The sequence below is a fragment of the Nanorana parkeri genome, unplaced genomic scaffold (assembly GCF_000935625.1).
Source record: "Nanorana parkeri isolate BGI_ZX_2015 unplaced genomic scaffold, ASM93562v1 scaffold951, whole genome shotgun sequence".
Classification (NCBI taxonomy): domain Eukaryota; kingdom Metazoa; phylum Chordata; class Amphibia; order Anura; family Dicroglossidae; genus Nanorana; species Nanorana parkeri.
Genome location: NW_017307219.1, coordinates 293,852 through 309,748, shown reverse-complemented (window position 1 = coordinate 309,748; position 15,897 = coordinate 293,852). Strand labels below are relative to the sequence as shown.

The following is a 15,897-nucleotide window of genomic DNA, read 5'->3' as shown; positions in this document are numbered from 1 at the left end:
GGAAGATTCTAGAAGTTTGGAGATAAACAGGACATGGGTCTCAACCCACTTTTGCAGTCAGATTTGAGAAAACCCCTCTATATGTTCGTTATGTGTTTTCTGTTCACACAGCATACTGAAAAATAACTTTAAAAAAATAAATCTTGCCTCCTTAGGTTTTTTTTGTTAAATCAGGCAAGATGGCTGATTCCAGGGTTTTTCTTGGCCCTTTCACAGTGGTCTGTCTTTAGGGTTAGTTCACACCATATGCAGTGCGTTCCGGTCCGATTCTGGCCGGAATGCACTGCATCGCGTTGCTGCCGGCTCTATTTTCTGCCGGGCAGGAGGGGGCGTGGCGGGCCATTTAAAAAACAAACAAACATGTTTCAACTTTTTTTTACATTTTTCTTTTTACACTTAATGTTATTGCTATCACATAGTGGGACAACAATCCCGCTATGTGATATTACAGGTACACTGACACAGGTCCTGTTTATAGAGACATTAGGGGTCTCTAAGACCCCTAATGTCACCTGGGGATCCCATAGAAGCTGATGAAGCAGAGATCTGCTTTATCAGCTTCTTCTCTCTGGCATTAGCAGCCAGAGGACTGACAGGTGAATGCTGAAGTGATGTATTACACATCACCTCCGCATTCACAGTACGAAGGGAGATCAGCAAGAAGGAAGATGCTGACCTCCCTCCCTTCCTCCTCCTGACACCCTCCCGAGCCGGTCCCGGGCTGCAGATGGGGTAGTGGATCCCAGGATTGAAGGTGAGGGTGCAGAAGGAGGGGAAGGGGGGTGCGCAGCCAGCACATACCAGCGATCGGCAGGCTATAGAGCCGCCGATCATTTGTATGTCAAACAGCCAGTAACGGTTGTGTACAACAGACGCGTTTTTCCTGCCCGTGTGCGCAGAAAAAAAGCCGTCTATTTACGGCAACCCGCCCATGTGAATTTGCCGTCCGTCCATTTTTTCACAACGGGCGGACGGCAAGCGGTTAAACTGCAAGAAGCATTTTTTTTTTCATTTTTTTTTTTCCGCTTATGCTATGTAAATGGCAACATGTAACAAATATAAAATAGGTTTTTATCCCAATTTGGCTGTGAAAGTAGAAATACACTTTAAGTTGTTCAGACTTAATACTGGTTAAGTGTCACCAGTATTACTGACACTGGTGGCTCCAGTTAGGGCTTTTTAAGTATAGGAGTGACCAGTGCATGTTTTGGAGAGGAGGAGAAGATGCCAGTTGAGAGGAAGAGATTTAAAATATAAATTGAAGATTGTAGGATAGAGCAAGAGGGTGACCATAATGGTTGTGAGGGAATGGGGTCTGGGGGCAGGGAGGTCAGGTGGGCAACCGAGGAAAATTTAGCATCCTCCTCTGTAGTGGTATGTTTAGTCAGTGAGATAGTTTGACAGTGGGGATCTCTCACCATGGGAGATCTTGTTTATGAAATGATTGACAATGTCCTAGACAGTGAATTAGTTGACATGGACTGGGTAAGAGGGTGTTAATGAGAATGAGCGTGACTGTTTGGCAGCAGGGAGAGAAGAATTATACTTAAGGAGGGCAGATTTATAGAGTGAAGTCATGAGGGGATTACGTTTTACAGTGTAGAATTTACACCATACTCGCTCAGGAACTTAGCGGTGTCTTTAAGACTTCTGGTGTCATCTGTTTGCCAGGGTTCTAGTGGCCAGGGCCCAATTCTGTGTGTAGTGAGGGGAGCAACTGTGTCCAGGAAGGATGATAATGAGGTGTTGTAGACAGGTGTGGTCAGGTAAGGGCAGGACAGATGAGAGATTTTGTCATAGACAGACTGCGCTAACATGTGGGAATCTCTTCTTTCTTCCAGTAGAGCTTCTCATTGGTCACATGGCTGCGCTGACCAGTGAACAATGGCCATTGCAGGTATTCTGCTGCTACGCAGCCTCTGGGGTTGTGAAAATGAAGGATAACAGTATCTGATGCTAGTTTCCATTCCACAAACTAGATGCTGATATCTTAAATTACCTGTAACTCTAGAACATATTGGGTACTTTCCCTAATTTTTTGTAAGGTTACCTAGATGGGCATTCAGACTGTATTTCTTTGCTGAAATATTAAGAGAGATGCGTCACATTATTTATTGGATGTGTTGGCTATCTCTGTCTCTACATCTCTTTCCTGTAGTGATCCCATGAGGATGTAAATATCATGACCTGTTTTTCCTTTTGGTGACCTTCTGATCTCTCCTCATCTCCAACAACTTCCTGCTGCATGTGAAATCCCCGTCTCGGAAGTATTCCAGGAAATAGAAGTACACCATCTTGTGTGATTGGTGCTTTTAATGACATTTTTTTCTTTTATGATTATTCTTAGCAGACACAGAAATGTGTCATATCAGTATAACATTTGTAAACCATTGGAAGCTCTGATTGTTGAGCTCATATATTGCCACTGTTCCTAAGAATTATCACTCCCACCATAACCTTTTCATGTTCTTCTGACTGCTAAAAAGTCTGGGGCCAATGTTAAGGGTTTTTGCCACCCTGAGGTGGTCACCTCTAGATATCTGGTTATGACCAACGATGCTCAAATATGCATAACTAGCACGATTGGATAATTGGGTAGTGAACTTTGGAAACCTATATGAGGATGCTTTGCCTCATGCCAATGAATGCAGAGTATAGACTAGAAGCAGAGATAGTATTTTGTGCTTTTATGTGGAAGTCTTAAAAAGGATAGTTGTACAGAAACTTCTTTTACTTTTTTTTCTATCTGCCCTGTAATCTGATTTCCCTTTCCTATTCTTTATTTCTACTTCATCACTATTCATTTTTTTCAGAAGGTAAAAAAACAGTCCTTGAACTTTAGTCAAGTGCTGCCTAGGCTGCAACCTGGAAAAATGATGTAATCAGGTGGGCAATAGGAAGCAATTCTTACATAGGGTATACACGGTTAGAATTTTGAACGAACGAAATCAAACATTCGAAGGAGCATGTTGGAAAATGGTTTTCGACTGAACCAATTTCTAACACGGAATGAATGTGTTTTTGTGTTTTTTTTATTATCGAATGTTCCGATGGAATATTTGGTACAAGCGTTTGTGCGAAAATCTACCCGTTCATACCTGTGTATAGTCTCCCTTGCCCAATGTGATAACTCTGTAGCAAGACACAAGGCGAGAGGCAGCCGTGGGATCTGATATGCGACATACATCCTAGAATATGAAGGCTACTGCACCGGCACGATGACTTACATCAGTGCTTTCATCGAGGGTTTGGTGGAACCCTTTGATTCATCCAAAGGTTGCTAGGGGTTCTTTGAGCAATGAGCAATTTCTGACTCTCACAAAGGATACCACTAACACCAAAATCATTTTAGAGATCTGTAAGGGGACATTCTTCCCACTGAGCACCAATGTATGGGGGCATTTTTCCTACAGACCACCAATTTAAGGAGAACTCTTCCCACAGACTACCAGTGTAAGAAGCATTCTTCCCACCAATCACCAGTGTAATGTGGCCTTTCTCCCTCTAGCCACCAGTGTAAGAAGGCCCTTTCACATCTACTGTCATTGTAAGAGGCTTTTTTCTGCTGATCATCAATGTAATCATCAATTTACTGTTTATGCTAATATACTGTGAGCTGTAAATATATTAACTTGGCAGATGTTTCCTGAAACTTATTACAAGGGTTCTTCTATATTAAAAAGAGGGTGAAAAAAGCTGATTTACATGATTGTGATTACTAGGGAAAAGATTTTCACCCAGGAAGTAGATGCTGACCCTAGATGATTCCTAAGAAAAGATGGTGCTGACCTCCTGAGAAGAAAGGAAAATGAATGCATCAAAAGGAAGGGACCATCTGTGAAGGACTACCAATGCTTACGTATCCTACATCCATGTAACATGAAAAATGATGCTCATGATACAGTTATTTTAATCTGACATAGTAGACATGGAAGTAAAAGTGAAAGGGTTTCTAAGGCTGGGTTCACACCTAGGCGTACGGCTTGGGAGAATGGAAAGTGAGAAGGAAGTTTTTTGAGTATTTGGTGGGCCTGTTTGCCACCTGACACCAGCCATTAGGACTAGGTAAATGGAAGTTTGTCCTATATTCTGTACAAGTGCATTGCGGGTTTTGTAAAAGACAGGTCTGGCTACAACTAAGCGATCTGGTTTCCAAAAAACCACAAAGGGACTTGTGAATAATGGTGTGACCTCTGCTGAGGTAACAATTGACCGACGGGTAGCAAGACAAGCTTTATTTCCACCTATGCATTGAAAATATCAAATACAATTCACCTAAGTAATTGGATTTCTTAATTACTGCAGATGTGCCTGAGGCTTCCAGGCCTGGCAGTTAATAAAATGTGATGTTTAGTGTTTCCTTTGTGTTTAAGAAGGCTGCATTGTTTTTCTTAGAACTGGTCTGACCTGTTGTGCCTTCAAGTTACACATTCAGTCTGATCTTTCTTGTGTGCTCTTAGATCTCAAAAGTTCTTCATTTCATCGTTCAGGATATAATAAAACTCAGACCACTGAGCAGGTTTTTTTCACATTGTGATCACACACATTTGTTATTCCCTTTGATCTGGGAGCTGTGATCACAGTTTAGAGGTGAATTTTTTAGGGCTCGGAGGAAAAAAAGTTCAGTAGTTCATTCCAGTAACGAGCCTGCCCCACCCTATTCCTAGCTTCCACATTGTAAGTCTTTGCTAGATATGCTTGACTCGCAAGTCATTTTTATTGAAGGCGGATGCACAATTTGCAAATGTTGAAATGATATGTACACAGGAAACAGACTGCATTTAGTAACAGAGCTCATGTGCATCCAACCTGATAGGTCAGCTTTGCTTTTAACACAGCAATGTGTTTACAGTATTCATATGTTTTGTATTCTTTTATTGCAGTATTGGCAAATAATATCACTTTGAAAAAATGGTGTATAAGGAAAGCAACATTTAATATGTAACACTTCTGTTTAAAGTATATCTAAAGCCTAAACTTTTTTTGGAAAGAATAGGGATTGGTTAAGGGGTTGGTTCACTTTTTCACAAATAATAAAAAGGTGAACTAACTCGCAACACCCTCCTCGCCCCCTCCCAGTCCCCATGCCACTTATTTTTAATGATGACCCGTGCCCACGCCAAACAGTATAATTTCTGGGGACCTTGAAAACTTTCTTACACAGCCAGGGATGTATAGCAACATAATCCTTGCAGTTGGGAGCGGTGATTGGTCAGCATGGCCACATGCCCGCACTGACCAATGAGAATCTCTTACAAGCTTTTTTTCTTTTGTGATGGCATCCTATAAAAAGAAGAGATTCTCATTGGTCATGTAATAATCGTACTCCATTGCAATTATTATTTTGCTATACAGCTTCTGGAGATGTGTAGTAAAGTTTTCCTGGACCGTTCCCCCTGCTGGCGTGGTTGGTGGACGATGGTCATCATTACAAATGAATGACGCATGGACAAGCAAGGACAATAGGGTTCATGGGGGTGGGATGAAGAGGGTGTTGTGAGTTCGTTCACCTTTTAACTTTTTGTGAAAAGGTGAACTATGGGCCTGTCCTGTTGGGAATCCTGCCTTCGCTTTTGTCCCAGAGACACAATGATAAGTAAGAGGAAATCTCTATAAAGTATGACGGAACTTTCTGCTCCAATAATAATGGTCGCCAGGACAAATAAAGGGTGAATTGCTCTGTAAGTGAGAGGAAAGCTCTCCGAAGTCAAAGGCAAATTTCCTTCCCTAGAGAGTTGTCACCAGAACCATGTGGATGGCTTCCCCTTACCTCTTATTTTGTTGACAACTCAACATTTTAGATTTCCTATCACTTTCTGTTCCATTCGTTATTGGTCCCCAGGACAAAAATCACTATTGAAGATCATGCATTCAAAGCAACCATTTTTGCCATCAAGTCTTTAATAGAAACAGTGTACTCTTCCCACTTTACATTTAGAAGACGGCAAATAGTAGTAAATCGTGTGTGATGTTTCTTTATCTGGCGAGTACAGCAATAGGTTGCTCTGTGATCATGGATAGACATATATCTTATCTTCTCATCGGATAAATATCTGCCATACATTACAGAAACTGGTATAAAGGACCCTAAATGAAAAGGGGAGCAGTTCCCTATGGCAACCAATCTGGCTAAATCTTTCAAATGAAAAAACTGTTTGCTCTGCCTTTTTTCTTCAATTTTTGTAAATGAGCTCTTAGTGCTCAAACCATAGGTACCAATCCGATTTTGCTGCAAGCATATATGCTGACAGTAAGAGCAAATTTGGTGACTGAGTGTTTCTCGCTCCTGCATTGTCCAGTCTGATGACTACAGAGTTCCTTGGCTCAGAGAAAAAAAAGATTTTGAGTGTTTTGCTTAGGCCCGGTTCCCACCTGGGCGTTTTTCCGCGCTTTCGTACTCGCGAAAAAACGCTCAAACAGGGAAATGCCATTATTTTCAATGTGCATGGTTCCCATCTGGGCGTTTTTCCGCGAGTATGAACGCGCGGGAAACTGCCCTACGCCCAAAGAAGTACATGTACTTCTTTGGGGCGTTTTGGTCGGGCGTTTCCATTAGGAAACAGCCAACTAGCCCTCGGAAACGCGCGTTTGTCGCACGTTTTTTACCGCAAATCGTAAAAACGCGTGCCGCGAAACGCGCATATTCAATCCGCCTAGGTGTGAACCCAGCCTTAGAGTTTGAGTTAAGTCAGGTATACACTATTCAAATTTGTGGTTAGTTCCTGATGGACTGGTCAAAATTTGTACCGTGGGTGCAGCTGTCAGCATCCTTCTGCCCGGCATCCCTCGATGAGTTGATTGAAGGAGCCGGTTGGAAAATTCTCGGCCGAATGAAGCTAGCAGCCAATCGGCTCATGAGCGTTGATGGAGGAATCTGTTCTATTTTTTTCATTCAGCCCACGGGTTGAACGAAAAGGATAGAACCATGTATACCTGACTTTAGAGTAAGAAAATGTGCAATTCCGTGATGGTCTGGCAGCGGCAAACGTGAGGCGGGGAGGAGGTGCGGCACGCAGCGTGTGTGGAGCCTTATAGGGCCAACCAATCGGAAGCCGATTAATCGATGATTGAAAAAGTTGACAACTTTTTCAATCGATTATAATCGATTATGTCGATTAGTTGTTGCAGCCCTATATAAAACTATGTGAAGCACAAAGGTATAATTCAAAACTTCACCCATCTATGGCCATTGGTAAAATCTAGACATTAGCACACTGGATGTGTCAAAATCCTATACTTGTATAGCAGGACAAAATAAAGTGTTATCAACAATGATTTAATTGCCAAGCCTCACATTACATCTGATAAATTATGGTCACTTAATTGTCTAAATCATGCTTAATCGGCTGTACTTGGCCTGTCTTTAGATGACAATCATTCAGTGTTATCTATTTCTGCCTGCAAATATTTCCTACTTGATGCAGGGCTTTTTTAATTCTCAAATATTTCCTTGTGTAAATCTAAGCAATATTAGAAATCTTTTCCATTTGAACAAATTGGCAGGCTACCATTCCTGAGATAGCAGCCAGTTCTATGCCCGTCTAATACTAAGAATCTGCTCTTGGCAGAGGACCAGTCTGCACAACTGGCCTGGTTTCCAAAGCAACGTCTTTTGAAGGTTTTTTCTTTCTTTCATAATTCTTACTGCCTTTCTAAAGTTCCGGACAGGAAAACACCCTCAGGTGAAAAGTTTAATTGGGGAAAAATCATTAACTTAATGGAGAGATAAATGTGCTTCTATTGTCAGCAGAAACTATCAGCCTATTAGTGCTCTGCTATATGTAGGAATGAAGGGTAACAAAAGTCTCCAATTAATAATAATAGTGTTTTTTTTGTGTGGCTAGGGTAATAAGTGGAGCATAGACGATGTTTCTGAACTGAGGTCTTCTGCAGTGTTTAGTCCATACCTTAAAGAGAACTAGTCACGAAGAGGAATTTGTAAGGATCTGAATCTTCACTCTGGTACTGAAGTGCAGCCCTACCTCTCAGGAAGAGCTGTGGGTGATGGCATTTAATTGTATTCTCTCCCTGTCACTTTGTTCACCAAGCTGTTTGGTTTATAACTGTTGCACTGTAGCAATATTTGTTTTTTTCAGGACAGTTCTACCAATTCGTGCAGTTTCATCTTGGTTATGTTGTACACATCTCTGAGCATTTATTTTGTATTCTCATGTCCTCCACATTATCTCCTGTAGCTTGGTGGTTACTTTGTTAATGGCTTTGTTTTAGTTTTGCAGGACTTCCTCTTCATAAATTGAGAGTATGGTCATTTGGCCAAATCCAGAGTTCTTCTTAATCAGCCTTGGCAGATATAGGAAGTTGAGTGCATCGGTCTGATCTGTAATTTCGCTGCCTCCACTATGTGTATTACAAGCAGCATTTGTCCCACTACTTGAAGATCTGAAACAGCTGCATGTAGTTTGTATTTGAGTTTCAATGTCTACTGTTAAGGCTGCTAAAGTGATATGTGGAAGCTCTGTTGAATTTTTAAATTTCCCTTTATTGTTCGTTTGACTGAATTTACAGTCTAGAAGCTTGCCAGTCTAGAAGCTTTACAGATCTTCGCTAAATCCTTTTGGGTTTCTTGGCTGTCGCTTGGCAACTTGAAGTCTGAGCTCCTTCCATAAATTTTCTATAGGATGAAGGTCTGGGCCACTTAATGTGCTTAATGTGCTTCTTCTTGAGCCACTGGCGGTATGTTTTGGGTCATTGTCATGCTGAAAGACCCATCTTCAGTATTCTGGCTGAGGGAAGGAGGTTCTCATCCAAGATTTTTCAATACTGTACATGGCCCCTATCCATTGGCCGCTCAATGCGGCAAAGTCGGCCTGCACCTTTAGCAGAGAAACAGCCCCAAAGCATAATGTTTCCACCTCCGTGCTTGACTGTAGGGATGGTGTTCTTAGGGTCATAGTCAGCATTTTTCTTCCTCCAAACCTGGCGAGTCGAGTTAATGCCAAAGAGCTCAATTTTGGTCTCATCTGACCACAGCACTGTCTCCCATTCCAATCTTGGCAAAAATAGTGCAGGGAGCAGTTCGGGCGGGGGTCGGTTCAGATCGAGCGATCGCATGAATGGTCCCCATAGCAATGTATGGGATTGTTCATGTCGGCGGATCTGTGCGGCCGAACCGCCCTAGTGTGCACGGGGTCTTAGGTCGGCAATAATACCTGCAGAAGCGCTTTTAAACCCTATTAACAAAATATGCATTTGTTGTATACTGTATATGTTCACCTCTTGACCCAATAGCTTTGGCTGCAAAATATCTGCAAGTCTTGTGATCAATCTCTGCCCACCTTGTATATTTGAAACCAGCTATTTTTGCCCACTCCTCTTGGAAAAAAATTGCTCTCTCAGCTCGGAGGAAAACCATTGTTAAATAGCAACTTTCAATACTTGCAACAGATTCTCAATTGGATTGCAGTTCTGGCTTTGTATAGTTGCGTATTCAGTATTGAGGCTTTTAGGGTGCCACACCTCTAAGTCAGCAATTATACTTACAGGAACACTTTTCAATCTGTATTTACTCCATAGCTAAGCTGCAAAAAAGTCTTAAAAGCTAAATATAGAACCGTGGCAGTGCAGGTCACTTATAAATAGCTTGCACCTGTGAAATTGTTTTTATTTTTTAAACAAAGCCCCCATTAGAAATCTGAAGCATACATTATACAGAAGTATAGATGCTAAAAACTGCTATCACAAGACTGGCTTCCATAAACTGGTTTTCATTTTAGGTACATTTATGGGTATTGTGTTATTTAAGTGTTTTCTTGTATCTCTCTGAGCCCATCAGTACGATCTGTGTACATGACTTCCAAGGGATACCTCATTTGCCTCACCCATAACAAGGCATTTAATAGTACCATCATGGACTCAACAAATTTCTTATGAGATTTCATTTTATTGCCATGCCAATGTGTCAAATTCTAACATTCGATTTCGGGATAGTTTACACAAAGTAATGTGACAAGAAAAGTTCTACTTACAGATTAAAGTTGTTGAAAGTTGTTGAAAGTGGTTTGAAAACAATTGGCATTTTTCAACCAATCCAACTTTACTTTCATCATCCATAATTTCACAAAAAACATTGGATAGTAATCAAAATACAGTGGGGGAGACTCGTAATTTTTAGATTCAAAAGAATATTGAAAGAGGCATTTCATTGGACAATTGTATCAATACGTGTATGGCCAGGATAACTGCCAGAAATTTTCCCCATGTACAAGGTAAAAAAAGATCCATAAAACGGATCAGTATCTGATTTAAACCGTAATCTGGACGGATTTATTTATCAGGTCTGGGATGATATACCCTCCCCTACAGCTTGAAAAATCACCTCCACTTAACCTGCAATTCCATTTTGGGTGAAATAAATATTCACCTTCTCCAGTGTACTCCAGCAATTCTCACCCCTCCTCCCTTTTCATAGTTAGATTTGGGACCCATAGATTTCAGTTATGAATTCTTCACACAGGGAGGAAAGGTAATGGCAGGATGTGATGAAAAACATTCAAATGCACTGGACCTGAATAGCAGAGCAATAAAGGTAAGTATATATTACACAACTGTTTAAACGTTTTACTACACAGCATAAACCCTGCTTGTAAGTTGCTTTGTTTGAAAAATATAAACATGATTTTGAATTGAAATGAATAGTATCTATTTTTTTTGTAATTTTCCATAATTGTATTATGTGTGCCTTACCCAAAATTCTTATGGTTTTCTGGTAATGTATTACAGATGGATGGAGGCCTGCTTGATGGAGGACCTACCTGCTACTACAGAACTTGAAGAGGGTCTCAGAAATGGAGTCTACCTGGCAAAACTCGGAAACTTCTTTAGCCCAAAAGTTGTGTCACTAAAGAAAATCTATGATCGGGAACAGACCAGATATCGTGTAAGTGTTATGCTACAAGAGGGCATATTGTACACAATGCAGATACCCCATCACACATCTAACCGATATGTCCCCTGTTTTGGGACCATGCAGAGTCCCTTCATCAGGCAATTTGATCAACCAACGTCAATAAATGCGTTTTGGTGATGAAGATTTTGGTGTGCTGGTGACTCTCTAACTTTCATACAATTGTTTATATCTGCACACATAATTGCCTTGTAATATCAGCATGGCATTTTGTTAAAGCGTGCACTGCCTTAGTCTACTGTGAGTGTCAAGGGGTAAATTAGTTGGCCATAGATTATTTCATGTGCTGACCTTACCAAAAATTTAGAAGTGTTGCTAGTGTGGTGGGACAGTATAAAAGTATTATGTTGCTTTGTTTCATACAAACAAAACGCTCCAGATGTGTACATAAGGATGTCCTGCCCAAACATTTCTCGGCATACCGAGAGTATTTACATCTGAGTAAAAGACTGTCAGAAATTAGATTTTGATATGTATTGTTCCATCAGAATTGAAGTACTGGGGGATGTCTTCAGTTCCATTGTTCTTGCATATAAAATGGTGGATATTTATGTGTTCTTTTTGGGGGGAGATCATTTTAATCTCCTTGCTGCTGCCTAAATTGCTACAGTATATCGCTAAATGCATTTTGAAGTTTTAGACTTAGGTTCTTAAGGCCCTTTTCACATGAGCGATCAGTTTTTCAGCCGGACCCGAATGGACGCTCTATGGAAGTCTGTAGGCAGCGGGGTTTAAATGGACAAGTGTCCATTTATACCCAGTTAGCTCCGGCTCAGCCAGGTAAAACAGATGGACCATTGATCTGTTTCGACAGACCAGATCGTGCTGGACCGGAGGTAATCTGATTTAAACAAACACATGTCCGTTTACATCAGATTCCCCATAGACTTGCATGGGGTCCGGCACTTTCAGTTTTTTCTTGCGATGGTGGAAAAAACTGTATGGACCCGGATATCACAGCGGTGACATCCAATCTGTGCTGCTCTGATCAGGAGAGAATCTGTTGTTGGGTGCCCTCCTGATCGGCCAGTATGAAAGGGGTCTAAAGAGCTTTGTCCATGTCATACATGTGACTTTTTTAATTCATGTGGAAATCGAAAAATAAATGACGGAGAATTAATTCTCACAGAAGTGACGAAAACATTGACTTCCACTGCTTGGCCTACATCTAGTTGTAAGTTCTTTGTCAATCCGCCATTAAACCAGGCCCCATAGTGGAATGTGGTTGTGGTATTAAGCGTGTGTTTTCTTCTGCTTCAGGCTACTGGCCTTCACTTCCGGCACACAGACAATGTGATTCAGTGGCTCAATGCAATGTCAGAGATTGGCCTTCCAAAGGTATGTTTGGGTAGTATATTAAAGAGTCTTTTTGACTTTGTATGTCTTGTCTTCCAGTTAATTAAAATGATTGTAAACTGTCATTACGCGTAGATCTTTTATCCTGAGACTACAGACATCTATGACCGGAAGAATATGCCCCGTTGTATATACTGCATCCATGCCTTGAGGTAGGAATTATATTTTTAACCTAAATCCTGTGTGAGTGTTTGACTGTATAGTTTTGTATTAAATAGCTCTATCTAATTATTTTGTATGGATGTTAATAAAATATGTTTTAAATCCTTTTGTGCGTTTATCAGTTTTTAGCCCCCCCCCCCCCTTCCTCCCATACTCTAGGGCAGCTTGGCCTTATTGGCTTTGCAGGATAAAAACTCAAATTGTTTGCCAGAAATTAAACTCTAGCATTTGATGCTTTTAACATACTGTAAGTAGTACTGTAGGTGCTGCTCTCTTGGACCACAAAGTGGGCAAATCTTGTACTGTGCTCCTCTTGCCCACAACCCTGTTGCAGCTTTGTGTGCTGCTATTAGTTGCATGACTGATTGATTAGCTATATACCATGTGTTATCCTCTAGCAGTTCTTTGAATTTGTCAGGCGGTTGCAAATGTAAATGTCAGGAGATACGGCTAGCACAAATTGATGATGCTTTGTCTGGACATGGATTGTTGCTGGGTAGTTAATAGTCTTGTTTTTGCTTGTGGTGGTGGGACATTCACTGCCTTGTAACTGCTTCGGCAGACGGTGTGAACACTATAGTCTTCAATGTTCCCTGTGATGTGCAAGGGTTAATAAAGACATGTGCTCTGTTACTGCTTGTATGGCCTAGTTAATAGTCCCCTTTAGAGAATCATTGCATGTTTCCAAAAAGACAAATGGAATAAATCTCAGCTGCTGGCAAAATATCAGTGTCTATGCACTTCTTTACAACAGATCCTGTTTTAACTTGTTTGCCTTTGCAAGGTTCTCAAAAGGAGTGGCAGCTCTTTGTCTGCAGCTCAGATTATATCTCAGTCTTCTAAGATATTCTAGTCACCCAGGCAATATAAATTCTTCCAGAGATTGATTGAATTGTATTCAAATCCAAATGAAGTCTAGATATTTTTTTTTAGCTGAGAGTTTGAGAGTTTGTGTTCTCCCCTTTTGTGGGGATTATTCACCTCCTGTGATGTCACTGGGACCCGAAAGAGTGAAAAACCTGTCATTTTTGGCATGTTTGTTCTGGGTCAGTAGATCTAGCAGTAAAGCCGTTAGGTCAGTATGATAGCAATGCCATTAGCATTTTCAGTAGGCATTCCTTCACCATATTTCTGTTATAATTTGTTTCTTTGAAGTAGAGCAGGCAAGGGCTAGAACATTTGTGTTTTTTTTTGTTTTTTTCTATTTCTTGCTGATTTTTCTGTCCCTGCAGAGGACTTCAAGTATGGTCATCTGGGTAGAAAGTGTCCAGGCTTCAAGTATGGTCATCTGGGCAGAAAGTGACCAGATTTCAAGTATGGTCATCTTGGTAGAAAGCCTCCAGGCTTCAAGTATGGTCATCTGGGCAGAAAGCGACCAAGCTTCAAGTATGGTCATCTGGGCAGAAAGTGACCAGACATCTTCCCAGTGTATACAACCATAGGAACCTACTGTGTTATAACCCTTTTCCGCTAAAAAGTGTTGAAGAGAAGTTTGTATTAGTAGGTTTTAAATGGTGGTGTCGTACATGTAGTGAGACAGTCTAGAAACCATGACATAGGCTCCATTCCTACTAGAAGAAGATACATGGGTATAAGGGATGGCCATTTCTACAAAATAGCATAGATGACACAGCTCTTCCAACACATCTCTGACTAGCAAAAATGAATTGTACCTCTAGGTAAAGAGAGAAACATGACAGCATTTATAGCAGAATATGTTTCAGCCTTCCACCTCCAGAATAATGCACTAATTAGCTTTCCTGTCAAACAACACCCAAGTCTAAAAAAAACATGGAAAGAAGCTGCACTTGCCGAGCTCTGCTTCCGACAATGGTTTTTTATCCTCCCATCCTGATCCACTTGATTAAATACTTTCAGCAGCTTGAACGAAGTATGAAGCGGATGACCCCAAGACCACTGTGACACAGTGGAAGTGTGGACACAAGCTATCCTTTGTAGGATAACTCACAACATTCACATTCACATCAGTCCCTGCCCTCAAGGAGCTTACAATCAAAGGCCCCTATCTCACATGCATGCTGGGCCAATTTACACAGGAGCAAATTAACCTTCCAGCATGTCTGTGGAGTCTGGGAGGAAGTACACGCATGTACAGGGAGAACATGCAGACTCCTAGCAGATAGTGTCCTGGCTGGGATTTGAATTGGGAACCCCCACTGCTGCAAGGCAGAAATGCTAACCACTAAATCACTGGCTGATTAGAAATAAACCATGATGACCATAGATGATCACGGCCTGAACATTTTTCAGGTAATATTGAGTGACACTGATGACAGCTTTTGAGTACTGTAGTGGGGTAGAGGGATAGCCTGGGTTCAAATTCCACAGGATTTGTATATTCTCCATGCGTTTGTATAGTTTTCTTGGGTGCTTTATCCGCTTTCACAACCCAATAATGTAGGCCACAAATGTGCATGACTGTTTTAGAGACATTGCATTGCATGCTCCTTGGGGCAGGGACTGATGTGAATGACTGCGTGTACTCTGTAAAGCATTGTGTAATATGTTGGCACTATGAGGCAGTGAGAAGTGAATAAAAGAAACCTTTTTTTCCCCCCAGTCCATTGAAAATGAAGGATCATATGCCCTGTCTATAGGTAGCTTTACTTAAATAATTACTGACACTTATCTCTGCGCTGCTAGTTTCACAGGCTTCGATTTTGCAAATGGAAGACCAAGTCTAATGGTCTTTTAATGTATCCTAGACAAGTCTTTAAAAGGCCTCTGCTGTTTTCTACTTTTCCACTGCTCATTAAACCAGAAACTGACATCTCATTAGCTGGCAGTTCTGGGTCATTGTCATTGTTTATTAATTATGGCTTCTTTTTTTCCCCAAAAAAACCTTTTTCCTTGTGGTGTTGTCATGTTGCAACAAGTGTCTGGTTTTTGTCATTTAGAGCACTAATGGGCTGTTTTGCTCACCAGCTCTTTTACCTTGGCTTGATTTTATGTCATTTTTCAGTACATTAGAGGAACAGGACTAAATTACCAGCTTTCACTGACCGCTCCAGCAGACGTTAAGACTGCTGATTTTGTCAAGAAGACCTGGAACAGAATTCAGTAGCTAGCTCTCGCTTCTAATGCATCCCTTGATTACTTGATCTGTGTTTTTATTTTTTTGCAGTTTGTACCTGTTTAAACTTGGCTTGGCCCCACAGATCCAGGACTTGTACGGGAAGGTCGAATTTACAGGTCAGAGTTCACTGACATTTTTTTCCTTGGTTTAAATAAAAATGGAGTATTAGATATCTTATCTGTTAGTCAAGTGTGTGTTGCTGCAGTGATTTCTGCTTTTGTTGCTGTGCCGGTAGTGAAGTTGAAGGTGCCATCATAATTATATGGGTGGCTTACTTAGCAAGCAGACTACCAGATGTTAGCTTTTCTCAGCAGTGCTCAACACCAATGAAAGTTGCTTGCTAAGTTTTTGCTATGGA

At 41.1% G+C, this 15,897-nt stretch overlaps 1 protein-coding gene across 1 annotated transcript in view; it reads left to right on the top strand.

Annotated features, from left to right (window-relative positions):
- IQGAP1 (IQ motif containing GTPase activating protein 1) overlaps positions 1-15,897 on the top strand; it is a 138,384-nt gene that overhangs the window by 60,273 nt on the left and 62,214 nt on the right. Inside the window, exons 3-6 of the mRNA XM_018566468.1 lie at positions 10,741-10,897; positions 12,185-12,262; positions 12,356-12,432; positions 15,588-15,655. Of these exons, the coding sequence (XP_018421970.1) occupies positions 10,741-10,897; positions 12,185-12,262; positions 12,356-12,432; positions 15,588-15,655 (380 nt within the window). The remainder of the gene's footprint in view (positions 1-10,740; positions 10,898-12,184; positions 12,263-12,355; positions 12,433-15,587; positions 15,656-15,897) is intronic.